The sequence below is a fragment of the Notolabrus celidotus genome, chromosome 4 (genome assembly GCF_009762535.1).
Source record: "Notolabrus celidotus isolate fNotCel1 chromosome 4, fNotCel1.pri, whole genome shotgun sequence".
In the NCBI taxonomy this organism is placed as follows: Eukaryota; Metazoa; Chordata; class Actinopteri; order Labriformes; family Labridae; genus Notolabrus; species Notolabrus celidotus.
The window spans coordinates 31,663,515-31,686,453 of NC_048275.1; the positions used below are offsets into that span (position 1 = coordinate 31,663,515).

Here is a 22,939-nt window from a genome sequence, read left to right on the forward strand (position 1 = left end):
GACGACCATCTCTTTGCAACAATCTGCCTACATCTCTACAATCAGCATCTACATTAACATAATTCAAAAAGCATTTGAACAGGTTGCTAGAGGAAGAGAGGAAGTTGGGTTGTGTTATTTTTTTTTGTGTTGCGCAAGAGCTAAGTTCAGGAAGGTGACAAGTTAAGTGATTAGTGTAGTATACATGGCTCATTAGATTGATGGTACAGCGCATAACTGGTAAGTTTATGTCTTAAGTACAAACTTTAAAGAAGTCTAATTAACTTTTTTGTTTGTTTGTTTTTGCTTATTTGACTGTTTGTTTTTTGCTATTTTATTCCTATATTTAAAATGCCTTTGAGTCTTTTATATGGGCACATGCTCTGTGTACATCGTCCTAAGTGAGTCTTGGCAGTAATATAACTTTTGCTCAGGATATCACACTTGTTTTGGGATATGGATTAGTGGGACCATGCCAATGTGCCAATGTGCTGTTGCAATCTGGTTGTTAAGTGGTGACATCAAACATCCGCATAAAACTGTTTATCAGTACAATCTGCTCCTGCACATCGTATGTGTTCCTAACTGTTTTGAACAGATTGAAGTCTGAAAATAATTTGCAAATATTCATGCAGTAAGTAAGAGAAGAAGCAATGGCTGAAGTTGACCATTTAGTTACAAAGTTCTCTCAAGTGAAGGTAAAGATATGGAATCAGGAAACATACGGTAATCACTGATTTATTCTACACTGATATCAGTGATGTTTAAAGTCAAAAACAATAATAATAAGTTACAGTAAGACATACTTTAGGGTGTTAATGATCACAGATCACACAGTCTGTGCTCAGTTCTTCTCCCTCCGTGATTCACTGCATGCAGGAAACAGAGGATGGGCTTCTATATCTAAGTTAGCTGCTAAGTTTTAAAGGGGCAGTGTGTAGTCATTAGCAGTGGTGGACAAAGTATTCAAAGTACTTTTTAAAATATCTCAAAAAATATTTTTCACAAAGAATGAGTGCAGTCAAGAATGTATGGGTGTACATTCTGCTACGTTATGTTTATCTAGAAAACATTATTTCACATCTAAAAAGTCTACAGTGATGGGCACGGACTTTGCCTACTGGTTAAGTTGTGTGCCCATGTAGCGGGCGGTCTAGGCTCCCCTCCCACATGGCACTCCCCCACTCTCTCCCAGTTTCCTACACTATCCACTGTCCTCTCGCCCTATCAATAAAAGGTGTAAAAGCCCTAAAAATATAACTTCCAAAAAAAAAAGGAAAAAAAATATATATCTATACCATGAAATATAAACTAAGTTACTACAAGCACAGACAAGTTTAGAATGTTCATCTGGAATAAAACACATGTGTTAGCTACAGACCTCCACATGCTTTCTCAGGTTAGATGCTGATGTGTGGTAGGCTGTGATGAAGTTTGTGTGGTAAACAGATCAGAGATTTACAACAATATAAATCATTCTCTATTTCAAAAACCTCAAATGTGGGTTTCGACTATGGCCATGGTGCTCAGGTAGAGAATCATCATCCTTCTCAGTCATAGCCGTCATCACAACGACTAAATGAACGCACTGATCTAAATAACGTTTGATCTGTGTTTGCTCTACACTTAACCGAGGTACGGCTACACCATTTAGACAAACCAAACACAAGTACACAAACAGTTTGTGGTCTTTGGGATCTGATTTCAGAAAAGTAAACTCATCAGCTGACTTCAAAGCAAAAGTAGTGAGTAACTAGAGCATTGATAGAAATGTAGTGGAGTCAAAAGTACAATATTTGTCTTTCAAATGGAGTAAAAGTAATAACTTCCCCCAAAAAATAATACTCAAGTAAAGTACAGATACTCAAAATATTTACTAGAGTACAGTACTCACTAAAGTACATTAATTTTGTTACTGTCCACCACTAGTCATTAGCAACATTCAGCAGAATACTTGTTAGAAATGGAATATAATATTTGTAAGCATGTTTAAATTAGTGTGTAGTCACCAGAACATTAAACTCCTTTTGTTCTTGTTAACTTAGTATGAACATTTTATATCAACACCATTCCATCTTATACTGAGGCCACCATCTTGCACCACCATGTTTCTACTGTAGCACAAACAAATCAGTTTTTGTATTGAATAAGTGGCAGCCAAAAATGCAGAAGTTGGAACAAGAAGAGGAGGAAGAAAAAAAAGAAAAAGAAGAGGAGTTGTTGTGCAGAAAATAATTTGTATTGTTAGACGTTTTTTAAAGTAAAAACTCGTCAGATGGAGGATCAGACCATGGCTTCAGGAATTTCACTAACGGGAGGAGCAGCGAGGGAGCTTTTTAATCTATGATCTGACCACTGGTTATCACTATATTCCCATTTCTTCACACAACCATTAAGACATGTGAAAATCAAAGCCAAAAAGGAAGACTGAATAAAGGCAACTTTTGTTTAACTTGTTTGTGAATGATCAGTATTAGCATGGGAAATTAATTGATCAGCAGTGATCTAAAAGGAGCCTTGATTGGACGGGTGGCTTAATAAATCAGATTTAACTAGTAAATGGCAATGCACCATAGGTCTTATAAACTCCTTGTAATATGTCCCTGTTTTATTCAGTTGTACTATTACATATTTCCTCTGCTCTGTGTATGTGTTTAAGTATAATCCTAGAGTAATTCTCAGTTGTACTTTTCAAAGATTCAAATATTGTCTTTGGTTGGGATAATACATGTTGCTTTTTCTTCAATATTTTCTACATCAGGTATGCTGTGAAGAATGGATGATCTGGACGACTACTTCTATTGGATTAATGACACCTACTGGTATTGGGATGATTACTCTGATAATTACACCATCATTAAACCGTTTCCATTGTCTGACCTTTGGATGGATATTGACATACCCACAGTCTCGTATGTGATTGCATGGATTGTTGTCTGGATAGGGTTTCCATTTACCTTGTTGGCCATCTACGCTTTGTATTCACTGGTAAGTTGAGAACTTTCAAGCTTCCTTGTATGTAAAAAGTTTAATCAAGAGAGTGAGAGGAATGATAGTGATGAGACGAATAGTAGTAGTAGTTGTAGCTGTTGGCACTGGAGTCCAGCACGTCCGTATCAGCTGGAGTCTGGAACGTCCACAGCAGCAGGACGTCTACGGCAGCAACTCAGAGGAACCTACGAGACAAGGGAGCTCAGGGACTCTAAAAAGGTCTATGGATAGTAACTTTATTGGAACAGGGAGAGTTAAAGTAAGTGATGGGGGGGTTGGGGTGGGGGGTGAAATAGGGGGGTGGGATAGGATCCCAGTATGTCAGTGCGCCAGTTCCCCCGGCAGTCTAAGCCTATAGCAGCATAACTAAGAGCTGGTCAAAGCCTGAGCCAGCTCTAACTATAAGCTTTATCAAAAAGGAAAGTTTTAAGCCTAATCTTAAAAGTAGAGAGGGTGTCTGCCTCCCGGACCCTGACTGGTAGATGATTCCAAAGGACAGGAGCTTGATAACTGAAGGTTCTACCTCCCATACTACTTTTAGAGACTTTAGTCACGATGAGCAGGCCTGCATGCTGGGAGCTTAGTGTTCTAGAGGGGTAGTAGGGCACTATGAGCTCTTTAAGATATGAAGGTGCCTGACCATTAAGAGCTTTGTAGGTCAAAAGAAGGATTTGAAATTCTTCTCTAGATTTTATGGGGAACCAGTGTTGAGAAGCTAACACTGGAGAGATATGCTCTCTCTTCCTAGTTCTAGTTTTGGACTAGCTAAAGAGTCTTTAGAGACTTATTGGGGCAGTCTGATAAGAGGTAATTACAGTAATCAAACCTGGAGGTAACAAATGCATGGACTAGTTTTTCTGCGTCACTCTGAGATAGGAAGTGTCTAATTTCAGAAATATTGCGCAAGGGAAAAAAGACTGACCTTGAAATTTGCTGAATGTGGGAGTGGAAGGACAAATCTTGATCAAATAGGACTCCCAGATTCCTAGCAGAGGTGCTGGATGCCAGACTGATGCCATCTAAGGCAATTATACCATGAGAAAAAGTCTCTCTGAGGTGTTTGGGGCCAATAACAGTAACTTCAGTTAATCACAGCAGTGACCTAGTTGTTGCTGCTTTCTGATGGTGTTAGTATAGATATTATGATTATGCATTCCCCTCAAACCTTTTTCATCTGTCCCTCAAAATGCAGGTGCAAGAAGACCATGTTGCACCAGTTTATGTCATCAACCTCCTGATCTCAGACCTCATCCAGATGTTTTGCTTTATGACATGGGCTGCAGTACCCAAGAGAAGGATTGTCGTCTATGTCTCAAAATGTATCCACTTCATTGGCGTGATGGCCAGTGTCGGCTTCATGGTGTGTGTGTCCCTAGAGAGGTATGTAGTGTGTCTGCATTGGAATATAAACAATGTGCAGTACAAAATTGTGACAGGTATTCTGACTGGCAAATGTTCAACCCTATCCTCTGATCTTTTGCAGGTATTTGGTGATCGCCTGTCCACTGTGGTACCGCTTCAGACGAACCATTAACCTCTCTGTGACGGTGTCAATTCTGACCTGGGCCATAAGTTTTATGGACTTACTTACCAGAGTGCTAACATTTGACTCCTACCCCTCACGCATTTTTCACTCCTTCTTGCTTCTCTGTCCCTTCCCCCTGCTCATCTTCTCCTTTGCCGAGACCCTCAGAGCCCTGTCTACAGCTATTTCAGTGCCTCCCAATGAAAAACGGCGAATTGTTGGAACTTTAGTCCTGGTGCTTCTTAACTACACACTACTTTTCTTGCCCTGGATTATTTGGCTCACCAGAGTCTCGTACTCAGACATAACCATATATCTTGAGAATGATTCTGGTTTGTGCTTATCATTCCTTCAGTTCAGTCCCCTTGCGGATCTGATTATGTATGTTTTCATGAGGAAAGGGGCAGTAGACAAGCTACTGGCTTGTCTATGTTGTTGCAAGATGATAGAGGAACAACAGGGCCAGATCACCACAGAAGAACTCAACTCTGTGTAGACACAGAGTTGAGCAAGAGGGTACGAATGGGCAGAGCTTTCAGTTCAGGATAATGCTGATACTTTTTGCAGCAGTCGTATTGATACAAATACCAAACATTCCTCAACTGCGTGTGACTTTGTCAACAATGTCTTTTGTGTGTGTGTGTTAGGTAGCAGAGTGCAAAATCTGCAGTATGCCAAAACTACCTTGATGCTGTACTGATTTCTCAGTATGCAAGGGAGCAGTCTCCCTCATGCAGCCTACTGTTTTCCAAAATGCACAGCGCTAACGTTCTCCTTTTTTTTCATATGACGGGCGGCACTCAGGTTTCAGATGCTGTGAAAATGATTTCATGTTTCTAGCTGCATTTTATACTTGATAAAAGTATAAAATACAGCTAGAAACACACAAGGCGTCACCCAGGGTTTGGTGCTTGGTCCTCAGCTTCTCTACATGCTCCCCCTTGGTGACATCATATGCAAGACAGTCTCCATTTCCACTGCTATGCCGATGACGTCCAAATTTACCTCTCCAAATTTAGAAACCTGGATGCAAAACAACTCTCTTTAACTAAACTGCAACAATCAGATACCATCATCATTGGCCCCAAGTCCCTCACCAAAACCACCCAAAACTTCTCCCTCACAATTAATAACACCACTCTGACTCCATCACTCCATGTTTGTAACCTCTGTGTTATTTTTGACACCCAACTCATCCTGGTTCATCATCCAAACTCCAGTACATCCAGAACTCAGCTGCCTGTCTACTCACTCACTCCTGTTCCCGCGATCACATAAACCCTGTCCTCCAAAACCTCCACTGGCTCCCTGTCCCCCAACGCATTCACTTCAAACTCCTCTACCTGACTTACAAAACCCCCCATAACCTGGCCCCCTCCTATCTCACTGACTTGCTTCCCCCGTGGTCTCAGCTCCTCCGATGAAAACCTCCTCTCCCCACCCTGTAGGACCAAGCACCGAACCTGAGGTGACAGAGCCGTTGCTTTTATGATCTGTATAGTGTCTTTGAGTGTCCTAAAAAGTGCTATATAAATACATTTATTGTTATTATTATTGTTATTATTATTATTATTATTATTATTATTATTATTATTATTATTAGGATTCTTATTCTTATTATTTTTTGTAATTACATTGAAGCTGTTGTAACATAACTTGTTTTGTATAACAATGACGGTCTAAATTTAATGTAGCCTTTTTATAATTTAAACTTATTGAAAACTGAAAATCATGAAACATCCATTTAAATTTTTAATGCTGCAATCTTGAAATAACACTAGTAACACCAGTGTCCTAGTTTGAAAAGCTCATATCAAGGTATCCATTTATGACTTCAGAAAAAAAAAGACACAACATAGTTTCCTTAAAACATTAAAAACTATGTCCTCATACACGATCTTGAAAGTATGGCGTAATATAACACACACAAGAGTTACTCACAGTTCTTAAAAATATGGAAGGACATATATGGTTTTGTGGTTTGGTGTTATAGATCTTCGAAGTAAAGTTAAGAGAGGGTATTTCCACACCTTTAAATGCATGAGCAATAGAAAGTGATTGCTCTGGTAACCATGACAATCTTTATTTACTGTAAAGTAATTGGATACCAAGAGTAAGTAACCACTGTTTCTACATGTGTGATGCCTTTTAATGTGCTATATAACTCTACACAGGTGACTAGAAGTAGAAAGGTATGTCATTCATGCAGAAGTTGGGCTGCAGACTCTCGAAGGTGCAGTCAGATGTGTCCATGGCACAGCGGCCACAGTGACAGCTCAGAGCCACAGGGTAGGTCACAGTCGGGTCCACACCAGGAGGACAGTCAGGGAGCTCAAATGTCCTGTAGTAAAAGTCCCGGTATGTGCACACATGCTGATAAACATTGCTGAATGGTGTCTTGACGACAGGGTCCTAAAAGGGAGCGAAAAAGTTCATTAGTGAAATATGATGCCATGCTGCTATCAACACTAACACTAAAGCCTGATTTATACGTCTGCGTCGACCCTACGAAGCCGTGGTTGACGTGGGCGGTCAGCAACACCCCCAAAAACACGCTTGAGGGCAATGTGGTCTCTCTGATAGTCGGGTCATCTGTTTCTAGCCCTGCTACGTTTTCTGTTGACTTTTTCACAGCGATTCCAAAGGTACTATGTTCATTTACAGCTGAATCATGTTGCTGTTTATCATACAGCCATGATTACAGGAAAGAATAGAGAGGAGACGTAGGAGGAGATGAAATACACGGCTGATGTGTGGCAATCCTGGAAATTTGGGAAGTACAATGTTGCCGAGCGGACCAATCACAAGGCTTGGGGTCCGTGTGGATTCGGCGCATTTTAGAGGAGATGCACATCAGCTACGTGCGTAGGCCTCTGCATAGGTACAGGAACTATGCAGACCTACAGTGTAGGCTAGGCTGTTGATTCGACTCAGAAGTATAAACCAGGCTTAATAGTGACTGCAAAGCTAAATGAAACACACATAAACACTTGCCCTATGTTTTCAAGCCTGGACTGGGGATGTCATCAGAATGAAAAGGCAAAAAATCTCTAAAACCAAATAGTATGTTAACCGGTCAGCACCGTCAAACTCTCCTCTTGAGCAGCGCAGCTCATGAGCCGCTCACATGCCAAAAATCTGGAGAATAAGATGTTTGCCTATTTTTGTTGTGATAGGCAAGTAGTCCTTGGTGAAAATATAATTTGCAAAGAGTCATGTTGACCATGTCATCATTTTTAATGTCTATGTCTGTAATGAAGCCAAAATACAACTGGAACAGGTGCTGGAGCTGAGACACACTCAGAAGCAACCTGCTGGTGGAGCTGTCAATCAAGATTTCACATCCTCTGTTTTTAGCCTTAAATAACTTATCTGAAGGTATAAGCTCTCAGATATAATCAGTATGATAAGAAGAAACTGCTGTGGAAGACAGCATGTTTTGGAAAATTGATTTTAACTTTCTAGATTGACATGTTTCATCCAATAAAATAGCCGTGAGCTTGAAGACTTACAGTTTATTTTTAAGAGCACTAGTTTGGTAAATAAAGTCACATGCAAAGCTTCCTATTCTAAATTCCCCCTCCCGCTAAACCTTGCTCAGCAGAAAAAATACTATCCAAAGATAAAGAGGGAGTAAAATCATTCAACACAGCAGGGTTTCAACTGCCTTTTCTTCTGTTTCTCTCCCCCAAAGTTTCAATACCTTGGTGATACAATGACCGCTGCAGATGGTAGTTTCCACTGAGTGGCACTTTGGACAGCCTTCCTTCTCCAGAGACACGGTCTGGTTGATGAGCTGGCATGGCGGAAGCTGGAAGGCCGCTGGTGAAGGAAAAATATTCAGCCATCAATCATGAGACACTAAACCAAGAATATTGCAGCGTGGGGGGGGTAAAGTGTAAAGGAGTCTGAGTGAAGTATAGTTAATTCTCTGTATCACCAAAATTCTTCTTTTACTTTACCGGCACATAGTAAAATATAGCTAATGAGCTAACATTTAGGAAGTCAAAAACAGAAATGTATGCAATGTAAATAAGATAAAATATGAGGTTTTATTTTGTACTGTCACTCTGCACATGTGTTCTTTCTAAGACATTATCAGTGACTGATAGTGAAAGTATGTGAAATGTCCACTTACTTAATTCCTGTCCAACAAAACACACATCTTCTTTATTTTTTCCAGACTGTCATGACAACTTTGATGTGACAATTAAGTCAAACATACTAATAACATGACTAACAAGACAAAGTCAGCTTCTTGCATGACTTCAAAGGAACATGTGTCAGCATATGCTACAGTAATACCACTTCTTCAATACTGCTTTCTCAAGCACTCACTTACAATGACTGGAAAGATCTAAATCTCAGTTGCTGGTCTTTAAATATCTCTAATGTTTAACTGTGAAATTAGAATTAGCAAATGACATACACATCTACCCTGCTGTATGTTTTGTTTTGTTTATTTCTTCTTGTGTTTTTTGGGGTGAACTGACAGTATGGAACAATAAAGCCCAACGTGACACCGTGCCGTGGATGAAGGTGTCCCAGATATTCATGAAAGAAGAAAAAACTTGGTTCTTTGTTATGCCTAGAGTAATTGTGTTTGCCAAGAATTTCAACATTAAAAAAATCCTCCTTAAACTTGCATTCCTCCCCTGGCCAGCTGTGGCTACTTTAATTCACTGAAAAATAGGTAGCATGAGAAAGGCATTATAATCCAGGAGGCCAGGTTTTTGCACTTTCAAAAGATAGTGTCTGTTCGATCCATGAGAAACATGGATCACATCTGTTTGCTTAGGTTTTGTCAAGCTAAGAAAATGATTAAAACAAATTGGTAGGAATTGGGGAAAGACAGAGTAGGCAATTTAGTAAAACCTAACCTTTAGTTATCTTGCAGCACTTGACACCCTGTCTCGCGAGTGAAGGCTCTGTGTTGTTTCAACACTGTCACCTAGATACATCATATCAGTTCATCTTGATATATTCTGATGATACAGCTCTGAGATCTGTGTTAAGTAACACAGACAACATGCTATGAGAAAAGTGGTCAAGTGGATTGAGAGTAAGGCATAGATCCCCCCGGTGCCCTCATGTGCCAAAGAAACCATGCTAATGTGCTCTCCCAGATTCCCCTGTAGTATATAAAACATCCAAAAAAAATTTGGGGTGAACTGACAGTATGGAACAATAAAGCCCAACGTGACACCGTGCCGTGGATGAAGGTGTCCCAGATATTCATGAAAGAAGAAAAAACTTGGTTCTTTGTTATGCCTAGAGTAATTGTGTTTGCCAAGAATTTCAACATTAAAAAAATCCTCCTTAAACTTGCATTCCTCCCCTGGCCAGCTGTGGCTACTTTAATTCACTGAAAAATAGGTAGCATGAGAAAGGCATTATAATCCAGGAGGCCAGGTTTTTGCACTTTCAAAAGATAGTGTCTGTTCGATCCATGAGAAACATGGATCACATCTGTTTGCTTAGGTTTTGTCAAGCTAAGAAAATGATTAAAACAAATTGGTAGGAATTGGGGAAAGACAGAGTAGGCAATTTAGTAAAACCTAACCTTTAGTTTTCTTGCAGCACTTGACACCCTGTCTCGCGAGTGAAGGCTCTGTGTTGTTTCAACACTGTCACCTAGATACATCATATCAGTTCATCTTGATATATTCTGATGATACAGCTCTGAGATCTGTGTTAAGTAACACAGACAACATGCTATGAGAAAAGTGGTCAAGTGGATTGAGAGTAAGGCATAGATCCCCCCGGTGCCCTCATGTGCCAAAGAAACCATGCTAATGTGCTCTCCCAGATTCCCCTGTAGTATATAAAACATCCAAAAAAAATTTGGGGTGAACTGACAGTATGGAACAATAAAGCCCAACGTGACACCGTGCCGTGGATCAAGGTGTCCCAGATATTCATGAAAGAAGAAAAAACTTGGTTCTTTGTTATGCCTAGAGTAATTGTGTTTGCCAAGAATTTCAACATTAAAAAAATCCTCCTTAAACTTGCATTCCTCCCCTGGCCAGCTGTGGCTACTTTAATTCACTGAAAAATAGGTAGCATGAGAAAGGCATTATAATCCAGGAGGCCAGGTTTTTGCACTTTCAAAAGATAGTGTCTGTTCGATCCATGAGAAACATGGATCACATCTGTTTGCTTAGGTTTTGTCAAGCTAAGAAAATGATTAAAACAAATTGGTAGGAATTGGGGAAAGACAGAGTAGGCAATTTAGTAAAACCTAACCTTTAGTTTTCTTGCAGCACTTGACACCCTGTCTCGCGAGTGAAGGCTCTGTGTTGTTTCAACACTGTCACCTAGATACATCATATCAGTTCATCTTGATGTATTCTGATGATACAGCTCTGAGATCTGTGTTAAGTAACACAGACAACATGCTATGAGAAAAGTGGTCAAGTGGATTGAGAGTAAGGCATAGATCCCCCCGGTGCCCTCATGTGCCAAAGAAACCATGCTAATGTGCTCTCCCAGATTCCCCTGTAGTATATAAAACATCCCAAAAAAATTTGGGGTGAACTGACAGTATGGAACAATAAAGCCCAACGTGACACCGTGCCGTGGATCAAGGTGTCCCAGATATTCATGAAAGAAGAAAAAACTTGGTTCTTTGTTATGCCTAGAGTAATTGTGTTTGCCAAGAATTTCAACATTAAAAAAATCCTCCTTAAACTTGCATTCCTCCCCTGGCCAGCTGTGGCTACTTTAATTCACTGAAAAATAGGTAGCATGAGAAAGGCATTATAACCCAGGAGGCCAGGTTTTTGCACTTTCAAAAGATAGTGTCTGTTCGATCCAATGAGAAACATGGATCTCATCTGTTTGCTTAGGTTTTGTCAAGCTAAGAAAATGATTAAAACAAATTGGTAGGAATTGGGGAAAGACAGAGTAGGCAATTTAGTAAAACCTAACCTTTAGTTTTCTTGCAGTACTTGACACCCTGTCTCGCGAGTGAAGGCTCTGTGTTGTTTCAACACTGTCACCTAGATACATCATATCAGTTCATCTTGATATATTCTGATGATACAGCTCTGAGATCTGTGTTAAGTAACACAGACAACATGCTATGAGAAAAGTGGTCAAGTGGATTGAGAGTAAGGCATAGATCCCCCCGGTGCCCTCATGTGCCAAAGAAACCATGCTAATGTGCTCTCCCAGATTCCCCTGTAGTATATAAAACATCCAAAAAAAATTTGGGGTGAACTGACAGTATGGAACAATAAAGCCCAACGTGACACCGTGCCGTGGATCAAGGTGTCCCAGATATTCATGAAAGAAGAAAAAACTTGGTTCTTTGTTATGCCTAGAGTAATTGTGTTTGCCAAGAATTTCAACATTAAAAAAATCCTCCTTAAACTTGCATTCCTCCCCTGGCCAGCTGTGGCTACTTTAATTCACTGAAAAATAGGTAGCATGAGAAAGGCATTATAATCCAGGAGGCCAGGTTTTTGCACTTTCAAAAGATAGTGTCTGTTCGATCCATGAGAAACATGGATCACATCTGTTTGCTTAGGTTTTGTCAAGCTAAGAAAATGATTAAAACAAATTGGTAGGAATTGGGGAAAGACAGAGTAGGCAATTTAGTAAAACCTAACCTTTAGTTATCTTGCAGCACTTGACACCCTGTCTCGCGAGTGAAGGCTCTGTGTTATTTCAACACTGTCACCTAGATACATCATATCAGTTCATCTTGATGTATTCTGATGATACAGCTCTGAGATCTGTGTTAAGTAACACAGACAACATGCTATGAGAAAAGTGGTCAAGTGGATTGAGAGTAAGGCATAGATCCCCCCGGTGCCCTCATGTGCCAAAGAAACCATGCTAATGTGCTCTCCCAGATTCCCCTGTAGTATATAAAACATCCAAAAAAAATTTGGGGTGAACTGACAGTATGGAACAATAAAGCCCAACGTGACACCGTGCCGTGGATGAAGGTGTCCCAGATATTCATGAAAGAAGAAAAAACTTGGTTCTTTGTTATGCCTAGAGTAATTGTGTTTGCCAAGAATTTCAACATTAAAAAAATCCTCCTTAAACTTGCATTCCTCCCCTGGCCAGCTGTGGCTACTTTAATTCACTGAAAAATAGGTAGCATGAGAAAGGCATTATAATCCAGGAGGCCAGGTTTTTGCACTTTCAAAAGATAGTGTCTGTTCGATCCATGAGAAACATGGATCACATCTGTTTGCTTAGGTTTTGTCAAGCTAAGAAAATGATTAAAACAAATTGGTAGGAATTGGGGAAAGACAGAGTAGGCAATTTAGTAAAACCTAACCTTTAGTTATCTTGCAGCACTTGACACCCTGTCTCGCGAGTGAAGGCTCTGTGTTGTTTCAACACTGTCACCTAGATACATCATATCAGTTCATCTTGATGTATTCTGATGATACAGCTCTGAGATCTGTGTTAAGTAACACAGACAACATGCTATGAGAAAAGTGGTCAAGTGGATTGAGAGTAAGGCATGGATCCCCCCGGTGCCCTCATGTCCCAAAGAAACCATGCTAATGTGCTCTCCCAGATTCCCCTGTAGTATATAAAACATCAAAAATTGCCTCTGTGTGGAAAATTCATGAAAAAGTGCCCTCTGGATGACCATAAAATGTTTAAAACGTAAAGAAGTGCCCTTTTGATGCCTCTGAAATGTATAAAATGTGTAAGAATTGCCCTCTTGATGCCCCTCAAATGTTATAAAGCATTAAAAAAATGCCCTCTGGGTGCCCCTCAAATGTATAAGACATTTAAAAAATGCCCTCTGGATGCCTTAAAGTCAATGAATTATTAAAAAGTGCCCTCTGGGTTCCTCCTTGTTAAAATGAATGCACAAAAGTGCCTGTGGATGCCCCTCCAGTGATTTAAATGTAAAAAGAATTGCCCTCTTGTTGCCCTTGAAGTTAATTGTGTTATGTGATGTTAATTGTGTAATATAATCAATGATAAAGACATGTATCAATAGTTTTGTGGGGGTTTTATGATTGAATTTACACCACAAATGGTCACAAAAATATTCACCACAATGCAGGAATTAAGAGCTAAATGCTCAAAATTAACACTAAACTGTGAGTACCAGGGGTTTCAAAGGAGGTGCCCTTTTTTTAGGTTTTCGCCCTCTGCCCCTCAAACTGCCTGGGTGCACCACTGATTACTATAGTGTCACTGTCTAAAATGTCTCATTTACCTGCCGGGGTCAGGGGCCAAATGGAAAATGTGGCTCCGAGAAACAAACCAGACATCAAAAGGAACATCACTCTGCTGACCCGAGCAGCAATCATCCTACAAGAGAGAAAGTGGGTTAGTATGTGCTTACAGCTCCTGTGAGTAACTTCTAGTTTGAGATCATTTTGGCACTGTTTGTGGACAAAGCAGTCTGAACTTATTTTGTCTAGTATGTGTGTAGTTAATGTTTCGAGAGAAAAACGTCATCCTACTCCATTTTAACAGTCAAAGGTATTGCTCATCAAAAATATTTGGACATGTGACACATGTGAAAAAAAGTGGATCAGTGTTGTTTCAAAGTCGAGGGGCTCTGATGGAGAAAGCTCTATCCCCTTTGGATTTGAGCCACGACTTTGGGACAAAGCCATTACGATGGCTCGTAATGTGTTAACATTTCCGCAATGTTGCTCGGGGAGAGACTTAGGCGAGCTTTAAAAGTCATCTGTAAAATCTTAAAAATCTTTTCTAAAACACACAGGGTGCCAGGGGAGAGAAGCAAGGACATGAGTTTGTGATGTAATCTGTTAAAACCAGCTGTGATATCTTTTAAATATCTTCTTCAGACCCATTTTTACAGACTTGCTTTTATGCGACTTCATCTTTTTAACCTGCTATTATTTTTTATTTATTATAATTTTTAGTTTTTATCCAACTAATTAATTGTTTTAATTCAATTTGATCATTTAATTTGATTATTTATTGTTTTACAAATTTTTTTTCATTTATTTTAATGTTCTTAATTGATCCTTTTCCATTTTGTACTTTCTCTGATGTGATGTCGTCTTCTTATTCTTATTCTCAAAACCTTTTTATCGTCCTTTGACGCTTTTATTTACTTAGAATTTTAGTTTATTCTTTTTAATCTTTTGCATTGTATTTTGTTTTTGCATTGTTAGAATTCCTACTCTCCTCTCTTTCTGTCACAGGTTTATTTTGTCTTCCAAATCCTGCATGCTTTGGTGAATCCCGCCATGCTTTGCTTGTCAAAGCACTTTTTAAACATTTGTTTTTAAAGGTGCTATACAAATACAGTTGTTATACTTAAAAAGTTATTACAACGGAAATGTAACATAAGAAAGACAATGTTACATTTATCTTTTTATCTGCCAACCAACTGTGTGTATTTCACTTAGAGTGTAGCACTAACCAAGTCTTTGCCAATAACTTTTCATGATGACTTTTTTACATAAACAACTGCAGTGTTCATTGCATCTCGTAAAGAACAAAATACACAACCAGCTGGCTCATCCATCAAACATTCAGAAGTGATTTGTTCAGCATGAATTAAATAAAAAGCAGAAACCTGTTACTCTGGCACCTACTGCACCATTAGTGGTCATTCCTGACCTCTGCTGTTCATTAGCATTCATTACACTACTTTTTGAAATTTAGTGTAATGTTACAAATATTCACAAATAATTGTACTTAGTCAAAGTTAGGAATACAATGTTCATAAACATTTTGACAACCTGACCAAATCATTTGTTTTTTGTTGGTATGAAGGAGGCTGACTTACCCTTTTAGAGTCTGCAGACAGTGTAACGATGCTGGATAGCCTCGGTCTTTATAGAGCACACAGGAGGCAGGTATCCAGGATGAAACTTGCTCATATTGGATGTCAACCCTGGTTACTTGATGTTGTTGATAGGGGCAACATTACACAGGTTTGACCATCATGTATTACAGGGATTAGTCTCTCTCCATATCACTATTACATCCCACTACTGATATAAACTGCCAGAATAAAACGATAAAAGGAACAGCATTGAAACTCACGTCAGCGGTGGTTGTCTTAGTTGGATAATAGACTTTATAATTAAATCAAACAAGTGTTGATCAATGTCAGGGCGATTGTGGCTCAGCGGTTCATTGTCCTCTTGATCCAAAGACTGGCGGTTCTAGTCCACATGTCAAGGTGTCCTTGGGGATAACACTGAGTCCCTAATTGTTTCTAAATGGCAGAACCAGCATTGAGTGCATGTAGTTGATGCTGATTTACTTTACATAGTGCCTCTCCAATCAGTGTACCATTTCAAGCAGAAAAAATGACGCATGATTTAAATAAATCAATTCCTGACATATTGCCTTATGTATAAGAAGTATCTTGTGGTCTGGTGGGTTGGATCCTTCTTCAGCCTGGGTTTAGATTATAAAGCGACCTATCAGCGTCAAGCTTATTTGTTAAAATGTAAAATGTACCAAACTGTGTCATATAATCATACGATAAACAGCATAAAATATGCTTCTACATTGTGTCATGTCTCAATGGAACATTGATCATATGTTACCATTAAACACATACATAACTGTAATAACATATTGAATTTGTAATTTGAATAGAGTACATGTAAGTCCTACAAACTTCAAAAGGTTTTTATTGTAACTGTTAGACCATCCTGTTGTATAAATCTTTCTGATCTATTCCTGCCGGTCACATAATCCTGTTTTATCAGTGTGGGATCACTGTGACACGCTGACTTCCTCCTGACATGGTTCATTCACATATTTGATTGTGTCATTAATAGAATGAAGGCTTATGTTTCTTTCCAATTTCATAAACATCAGAACGAGGTTATTTTGGTAGTCTTTCCTGCAGACGTCACTGCATTTAGATCATAAGATAAAACGTAGCAGAAATGACCTCCCTGTTAAAGCTGTGCTTCTGTCTATGTCAGGCCAAAGTGTGCTTTCTCAAATCACATCAGATTTTTAAATATTAGATAAATTCTGTCGCCTTAAAATGAGAAACCAGAGAAAAGGCCTCATAGCTAACCTAATTAAAATGATGGCAGTCCTCCGCCAGCTGAGGACATAGCAGGACTGAACAACTCAGGGTGGTCAAAGACAGATACAATAAGTTAGCATAAGTGCATACTACGTAATGTAAGGAATGGCAATGGCTAAATAATAAAGTGGATAAGATAAAAAAAAACAAAGCAACCAAGCTACAGATGCAAGCTAGTTAGAATAAATGGTTAAGCACTCTACATAGTAAAAAGTGCAAAAAGAGGGACACTGAAATAACACTTGGAATTGACCAAGATACTAAAGCAAGTTTCTTAATTAAAAAGCATGCAAGTACATACGATGTAAGGACATCTAAGTGAGAAATGAATGAGTAATAGCAGATTAAAACAAACTTTAGGCTACATTTGAACTTTTTTAAATATGCTCATATGAATTAGTACATGTGTTCATGCTAAAGATAATTGGAAGGTTTCTACTTCCCCAGTAGAACACACATCCTCAACTGAAAACACACTTTTCATCGGTGTACCATGAAATAACAGCTCCCATTTAGAGGGGATACCTATCTAACACAAACAATAAATTTGTGTAAACTAAATCTAATCATTTTAGCTTTCCTTTTTTTTTTTAAATGTGATATAAGCCTGTAAGATTTTCCGAATGTCACAATGCAACTTGATACCGGAACGATACAGCCTGCAGCTTTGTTCTCGTCGGTGATTTGAAGCGGACGGACCCATGCGGGAGACTGCGCATGCGCTTAAGTCAATATGGTTACGAAAATAGTAGTTACATGACTTATTTTTCCATGATATTGGCTGTAAACTCTACAGAGGAAGGTACGCAGTTAGCAGTATGGCAGGAGAAGAAGAGGAGAGCAAGACAAGAGTAAGTGTGCGACTTGAGCTTATTTTTCTCTACAAGGTAATGTTTTAAATGAAAAGGAATACGTCTCCGTTTTTAAAAGGTCACAGTAGCACTTTACAGTCAGGAAACCCTATTAAAAATTAACATAGTTGTTTCTATAAAGCACTTCTACCATACTGTACTGATACATGCAGTTTATTTAAAACATTTAGCGTACATGTCAGAAGAGGCTTGTACTCATAAGGGACGGTGTTTCGGTTTTAGGGGTGACCCTGCTATCTGGCGACTTTCAGCTGAATGCTTCCCTTACTTATGCTATAATTAAATCCATGTCTAACAAGTACCTTTTGACACTGTGTAAAAGAAACTAGCATGTATTTAAAGAGGACTATTTCCATGTTTCAACCGCTGCTAACCACGACTATCACTGACACATTCGGCCAAGAGTCGCCAGTTAACAGGGTCACATTTGAAGCCGAAACACCTGCTTAGGTTCATGTTAACTTAAACATTAGGGCCTACAAATGAAGAAAAACATGTTATACCAAAATTACAATTGCATTAAGAACATGTCCTGTGGAAGGATGTGTAAAATAACACAAAAGACAGTTATGAGAAGATTATTTTATCAATCATTAAAAATATTCAATGTGTGTTCCTGTTTCTGTATTATTTTTCCAAGATAGGTTTGAATAAAATAATGTACTTTAATGCCGTACTCGTGTTTTTCACTCCTACATTTCTTTCTCTCCTCCAGGGTTTCCGGTTGCTGGGGATCCTGGATGTCCAGAAAACTCCCTGTGCCAGAGAGGCCATCCTGCATGGAGCTGGAGGCTCACTGGCTGCCGGCCTGCTGCATTTTCTGGCCACAAGTGAGTCTTATTTGAGTCTGAACTGTGTGTATGTGCATCTTTTCTGTTCTTATTCATGATTGTTCTGGCTCACAACATAATGTATACAAAAACAACAAGAACTGGGGTTTTAGTATTAATTGGACAATCAAACATGGCAACATCCCCATGAGATAACAGGTTTCACGATCCCTCAAATCCATACTGCTCATCATGTGAATGGGGCAGTGCCCTCAAACAGTAAACTGAAGCTGTGTTCAGACAAGCACTCTGGAACATTTCAGGAGCTGTGCCAACTCAACTGTGCACACATGTCCCCTCACAGCATGGAGTCTTTCTTATCATCTTTCTGATGTCAAATAGATGCCGCAGTAGTAAGAGTACCAACATGTGCTCACCTTATTCTCACAGTACAGTGAGCCCTGTTTATGACCTGCAGTGTTGTAGTACAATTTCAGGGAATTTCCTATCAATGTTATGCCGATGACATACAATTGTATATGTCTTTTAAGCCTGCCGACACTGGAAAGCTGTCCACTTTGCTTAGCTGTCTGTCTGCAATACAAGACTGAATGAGTGACAACTTCTTACAGTTAAACACAACAAAAACTGAGGTCCTCATTATTGCCTCGGACAGCAATGCAGCTAAGGTCACCAATTACTTGGGCTCTCTCTCCACTGCTGTAAAAAAGTCTTTTAGAAATCTCGGTGTTACTTTGATAATCAATTGCTCTTCAACCTACACATTAAATCAATAACCTGGTCATGCTTCTTTCACCTTAGAAACTTAGCTAAAATTAAGTCCATTGTCTCACACACAGAATTAGAAATGCTTGTTCATGCATTTATTTCCTCACGGCTTGACTACTGCAATTCTCTCTTCACCAGCCTCAATAAATCCTCTCTTCACCAACTACAATTAATTGAAAACGCTGCCGCAAGACTGTTAACCAGGTCCGGTAAAGCATCCCACATCACTCCCATCTTACTCTCCTTACACTGGCTACCAATCAAATTCAGAATACAGTTTAAGATCCTCATATTAACATACAAAGCAATCCATCATCAAGCACCTTCTTATATCTCTCACCTGCTCCACCCTTACATCCCCAGTAGACCCCTCAGATCCTCAGACCAGGGTCTGCTTGCTGTGCCTCATGTCAGGCTTAAAACCAAGGGTGACCGTGCCTTTGAGCGTGTGGCTCCATCTCTCTGGAACAGTCTTCCGCCCCAAGTGCACTGTGCTGACTCGATTGAGACTTTTAAAAAGCAGCTTAAGACACATTTGTTTGTCATGGCTTTCAACCCTCCGTCCTAATTTGATGTCATTTTGTCTGCTTTCTTTATAATCTTATTTATTGCTCATTGTATTGTCTTGCCCACATTGATTCTCTGTAAAGCACTTTGTGACTATGTCTGTGAAAGGTGCTACACTAAATAAAGTTTACTTACTTACTTACTTACTTACTTACTCGAGCACTGATGACTCGGACTTGGACTCTGACTCAAGCATTGATTGCATAAGGACTCGGATGATAGAGAGGAGGACTCGGTCTTATATATTGATACAGACTGTTTTAATGTTCATGTTAGATTTTGTATGTTTCATAAAATGTATCCCGTTCAGAGTGAGGGCTGGCACGAGCATTTGCCTGCATGAGCGTTCACCTCCCGTCTGCCAGAATTAAAAGACGCTACCAGCTGTGCAATTTTCTTTCAAAGATTTCACAGTAAATGCAGAAAGAGCAGAGCAACATGTTGAATATTCAAAAGAACCATCAAGGTAAGGAAAGAGACAAGCTCAAACTTTAACAGACACATGTACAGAATGAACCCAAAAGTGAGAGAGATGCTAAAGTTACTGAGACCATTCATCACTTTACTGTGTTAGCATAACGGTAATATCAGTGACTAAAATAACTAAACCAGTGAGTCTGAGTTGTTTGATAGGTTAAATTCTGAAATCAGCGTTTGGGCTGAGTTTATTGGACAGCGGCAGTGACTTTATTCATAAATTAATCTCCAGATTTCGTTAGAATCTCATTGCAGCTGCAGTTAGACCTTGTCAATTTCCTAAAACCAAAACTGAAAATCAAACCAGCCACGGCACACGGGGAGAGCAGAGTGTACACAGGATCAGACACATTTAAAATGTCCAGGAAAAACTGCAGTTTCTCTGATGTCTTATTACACCAAAAAGGTTTCTCACAAAACAATCAGTAGCGTTCTCGTGCTCTAACGTCTTCTGGTAAAAAAACATTAACCCGGTGTCGGCTCCTTACCTGCCCATCCAGGTGCAAAACCATCAAACTATCAAAATGAGAACTAAAATAAAATAATAATAAGACACATAACATTATCCGTAATATAAACAACAAGAAATAAATGACATAAAGTAAAATAATGATGTACATACAATGGTGGAAATAGCTCCAACACTGATGATAATGAAATAAATGGTTTGGATTGAAACAGCTGCCCTCCTTGTAATAAATAATATTAACAATGAGGACTCGACTTGGACTTGACTCAGATTTGGACTCAAATAATGAGGACTCGACTCGGACTCGGCTCAGATTTTTCTCTGGTGACTCGGACTCGAACACTGAGGACTCGGGACTCGACTGGGAATCGAGGTTTGGTGACTCGACTACAACACTGATGACCTGACAACATAAGTGAAAGGCGCAAACTGACTGCATCTGCTATCGATTCGTGCTATAGCATTTTTTTTAACCGAGGAGCTAAACCAGACAGAACTTTATTTACATGCAACAAACGTCATCCTTTACCGTCTCCTGCTGCATTCTCACAAGCTATTCTTAACTTTACCAGAAATGATTAGGGGGCTAGTAGGAACTACTCCGGGTGTAGCTGTGTTCACTTAGGCTGCTCACCTGTACTGTGTGCGTGACTGAAAAGGGGCTCCAGAGACGGACAGTTTAAGGCATATAAACTCACAGAGGGTCATTGTTTGAACACTGAAGTTGTCTTGTGTACCCTCTGAGCTCTCTTCTTTTCTGTTCTGTTGACTGCAGGTCGGGTCAGGAGGTCTTTTGACGTGGGATTTGCTGGATTTATGCTGACCACACTCGGATCCTGGTAGGTCTTTATGTCCACTTACAGATCATCCTTATCTCGCCTGTTTTTCACTTTCCGATCAGAACTGACTCTTGCTTGCAATTCTGGTGACTGTATTTAGTGACAGAAACCCTTCCATGTCTCCCTCATCAGGTTTTACTGCAGGATTAACAATGCTAAACTCCGTGTGCAGCAGAGAATTATCCAGGGCGGGCTCAAGAACAAGGTGGTGTATGAAGGAACTGTTTTAGACCCCACAACCAAACCTGGAGCAGAAGCACCATCAGGGCCCTCATGACCTCCAGCACTGAGACCACTGTTGCTCCTCTGTGAAGGCTGTGAGGAAAAGGAGGACCATCAGGATCCTACAAAGACTTAATAATCTGTTTGTTTGTTTTTTCAAAAGACTGACATCCGCAGTTTGGATTAAATTATTGAATGTTGTTGCTGTTTGATTTTTTTCAGCTTATGTTATGGTTAAATCTCCATTTCCGGGCTCTTATATGTGGTCAAACAAAAACAGCTGTTCTTGGACTGTATCCTGATCCTTCTTTTTTTTTTCTGATACATTCGCCAAATGTTGCTCAATAAAAATAATGATCCAGGAAGTTCACCACTCAAACCCTCCCTCTTTGAACCCTGTGGGATTTCAGTTCCTCCTTTCATCTGTCTGATAATACCAGACCACCACTGAATAGAGCAATGAGTCCCCACTGAGGGGAATGACATCATGCTTATCTACTATGCATAGGCTACAAATATGGGTATCTTTCTGTGTGAAGGTTGCGTGTCCTCCACCTGCGATATGCTGTAGATCTGGATTTGGATGCTTTGCCCACTTGGATGACCAGTTTCCCTCCAAAGCACTGACTGTGACCTCACTTATGGGGACGTGGTTTGATTTTCAACCAACATAGGACAGAGCTGCAGCAGTCTGTTGGAGTATTTAATTTGATTTTTAATTCACATTATTGAGCAGGGGTGCAGCCTGGGATATTGAACCTCATGAAAACATCACTTTGGACCCTACAACTTCATTAATTCAAATGTTCTATTTTTAGGGACACTATCAGTCATTGGCCCTTAGAATGATCCTAGCTTTTATCCCTCATATGGCGATCATGTCTTTAAATCTGTTCTGGTTGATTGCGTAATAAGTTGTGTACACATGTAACACTGAAGCTATGTCTGCACTCTGAGATGTCTCATTAAATTTGCTGAACTCAATCCTCCCTTTTTCATGTTTTTTCGTGTACGTTTATGTGTATGTATATATAAATATATGTAAATATATATGTGTGTGTATGTAGAACATAGTAAGCCAGAAAGAGAAGCAGAGATTAGCTGACACTCTTCAGGAAGCTGAGCTGAGCTACGCCTTGAACTCAAGACAACAGACGGAGTTATATGACAGGCAAAACAACTATAAACTTTTTAAGGACAATTGTTCTAATATGCTCTCCCAAAGCTTTCTGCTTCTATTGATTAATTGTTAACCTCCCTACTCCTGATCATGGCAGCTTCTTCCTCATTTTACTTTACTGGTTAGAAAGAAGCACTCCAGATATCTGAGCCTTGGGCTTCTTCCAATTTGGAGGTCCTCGGGGTCCTCTCTCAGTGCCAACATTGTGGACCTTGCTTGCCTGGAGTTGTCCTGAAT

At 39.6% G+C, this 22,939-nt stretch overlaps 3 protein-coding genes across 3 annotated transcripts; 2 read left to right on the plus strand and 1 right to left on the minus strand.

The window, feature by feature from the left end:
- The first annotated feature begins 2,770 nt into the window (after positions 1–2,770).
- On the plus strand, positions 2,771–5,032 carry LOC117811991 (G-protein coupled receptor 4-like). The gene is made up of 3 exons (XM_034682500.1): positions 2,771–2,967; positions 4,163–4,350; positions 4,454–5,032. Exons 1-3 carry the CDS (start codon positions 2,866–2,868, stop codon positions 4,989–4,991), a joined length of 828 nt encoding a protein of 275 aa, XP_034538391.1. The 5' UTR covers positions 2,771–2,865; the 3' UTR covers positions 4,992–5,032.
- A 1,351-nt stretch (positions 5,033–6,383) lies between these two features.
- lhb (luteinizing hormone subunit beta) lies at positions 6,384–16,534 on the minus strand. The gene is made up of 5 exons (XM_034682120.1): positions 15,509–16,534; positions 15,249–15,363; positions 13,695–13,789; positions 8,199–8,317; positions 6,384–6,907 (listed from the first exon to the last, which is right to left on the minus strand). The coding sequence occupies exons 3-5, from the start codon at positions 13,786–13,788 to the stop codon at positions 6,674–6,676; spliced, it is 447 nt and encodes a 148-aa protein (XP_034538011.1). The 5' UTR covers position 13,789; positions 15,249–15,363; positions 15,509–16,534; the 3' UTR covers positions 6,384–6,673.
- A 637-nt stretch (positions 16,535–17,171) lies between these two features.
- Positions 17,172–22,506, plus strand: LOC117811695 (cytochrome c oxidase assembly protein COX20, mitochondrial). The gene is made up of 4 exons (XM_034682121.1): positions 17,172–17,368; positions 18,105–18,219; positions 21,237–21,300; positions 21,433–22,506. Exons 1-4 carry the CDS (start codon positions 17,336–17,338, stop codon positions 21,575–21,577), a joined length of 357 nt encoding a protein of 118 aa, XP_034538012.1. The 5' UTR covers positions 17,172–17,335; the 3' UTR covers positions 21,578–22,506.
- Positions 22,507–22,939: the final 433 nt, after the last annotated feature.

What these genes read in the sequence shown, in the direction of transcription:
- LOC117811991 (XM_034682500.1), top strand. Translation starts at nt 2,866, where the DNA reads ATGGATATTGACATACCCACAGTCTCGTATGTGATTGCATGGATTGTT. An exon ending in TCTACGCTTTGTATTCACTG is followed by an intron (nt 2,968 to 4,162) that starts GTAAGTTGAGAA and finishes CTCAAAATGCAG; the next exon opens with GTGCAAGAAGACCATGTTGC. An exon ending in GTGTGTGTGTCCCTAGAGAG is followed by an intron (nt 4,351 to 4,453) that starts GTATGTAGTGTG and finishes GATCTTTTGCAG; the next exon opens with GTATTTGGTGATCGCCTGTC.
- lhb (XM_034682120.1), bottom strand. Translation starts at nt 13,788, where the DNA reads ATGATTGCTGCTCGGGTCAGCAGAGTGATGTTCCTTTTGATGTCTGGT. An exon ending in TTGGCCCCTGACCCCGGCAG is followed by an intron (nt 8,318 to 13,694) that starts GTAAATGAGACA and finishes TTCCTTCACCAG; the next exon opens with CGGCCTTCCAGCTTCCGCCA. An exon ending in GCGGTCATTGTATCACCAAG is followed by an intron (nt 6,908 to 8,198) that starts GTATTGAAACTT and finishes GCTCCCTTTTAG; the next exon opens with GACCCTGTCGTCAAGACACC.
- LOC117811695 (XM_034682121.1), top strand. Translation starts at nt 17,336, where the DNA reads ATGGCAGGAGAAGAAGAGGAGAGCAAGACAAGA. An exon ending in AAGAGGAGAGCAAGACAAGA is followed by an intron (nt 17,369 to 18,104) that starts GTAAGTGTGCGA and finishes TCTCTCCTCCAG; the next exon opens with GGTTTCCGGTTGCTGGGGAT. An exon ending in CTGACCACACTCGGATCCTG is followed by an intron (nt 21,301 to 21,432) that starts GTAGGTCTTTAT and finishes CTCCCTCATCAG; the next exon opens with GTTTTACTGCAGGATTAACA.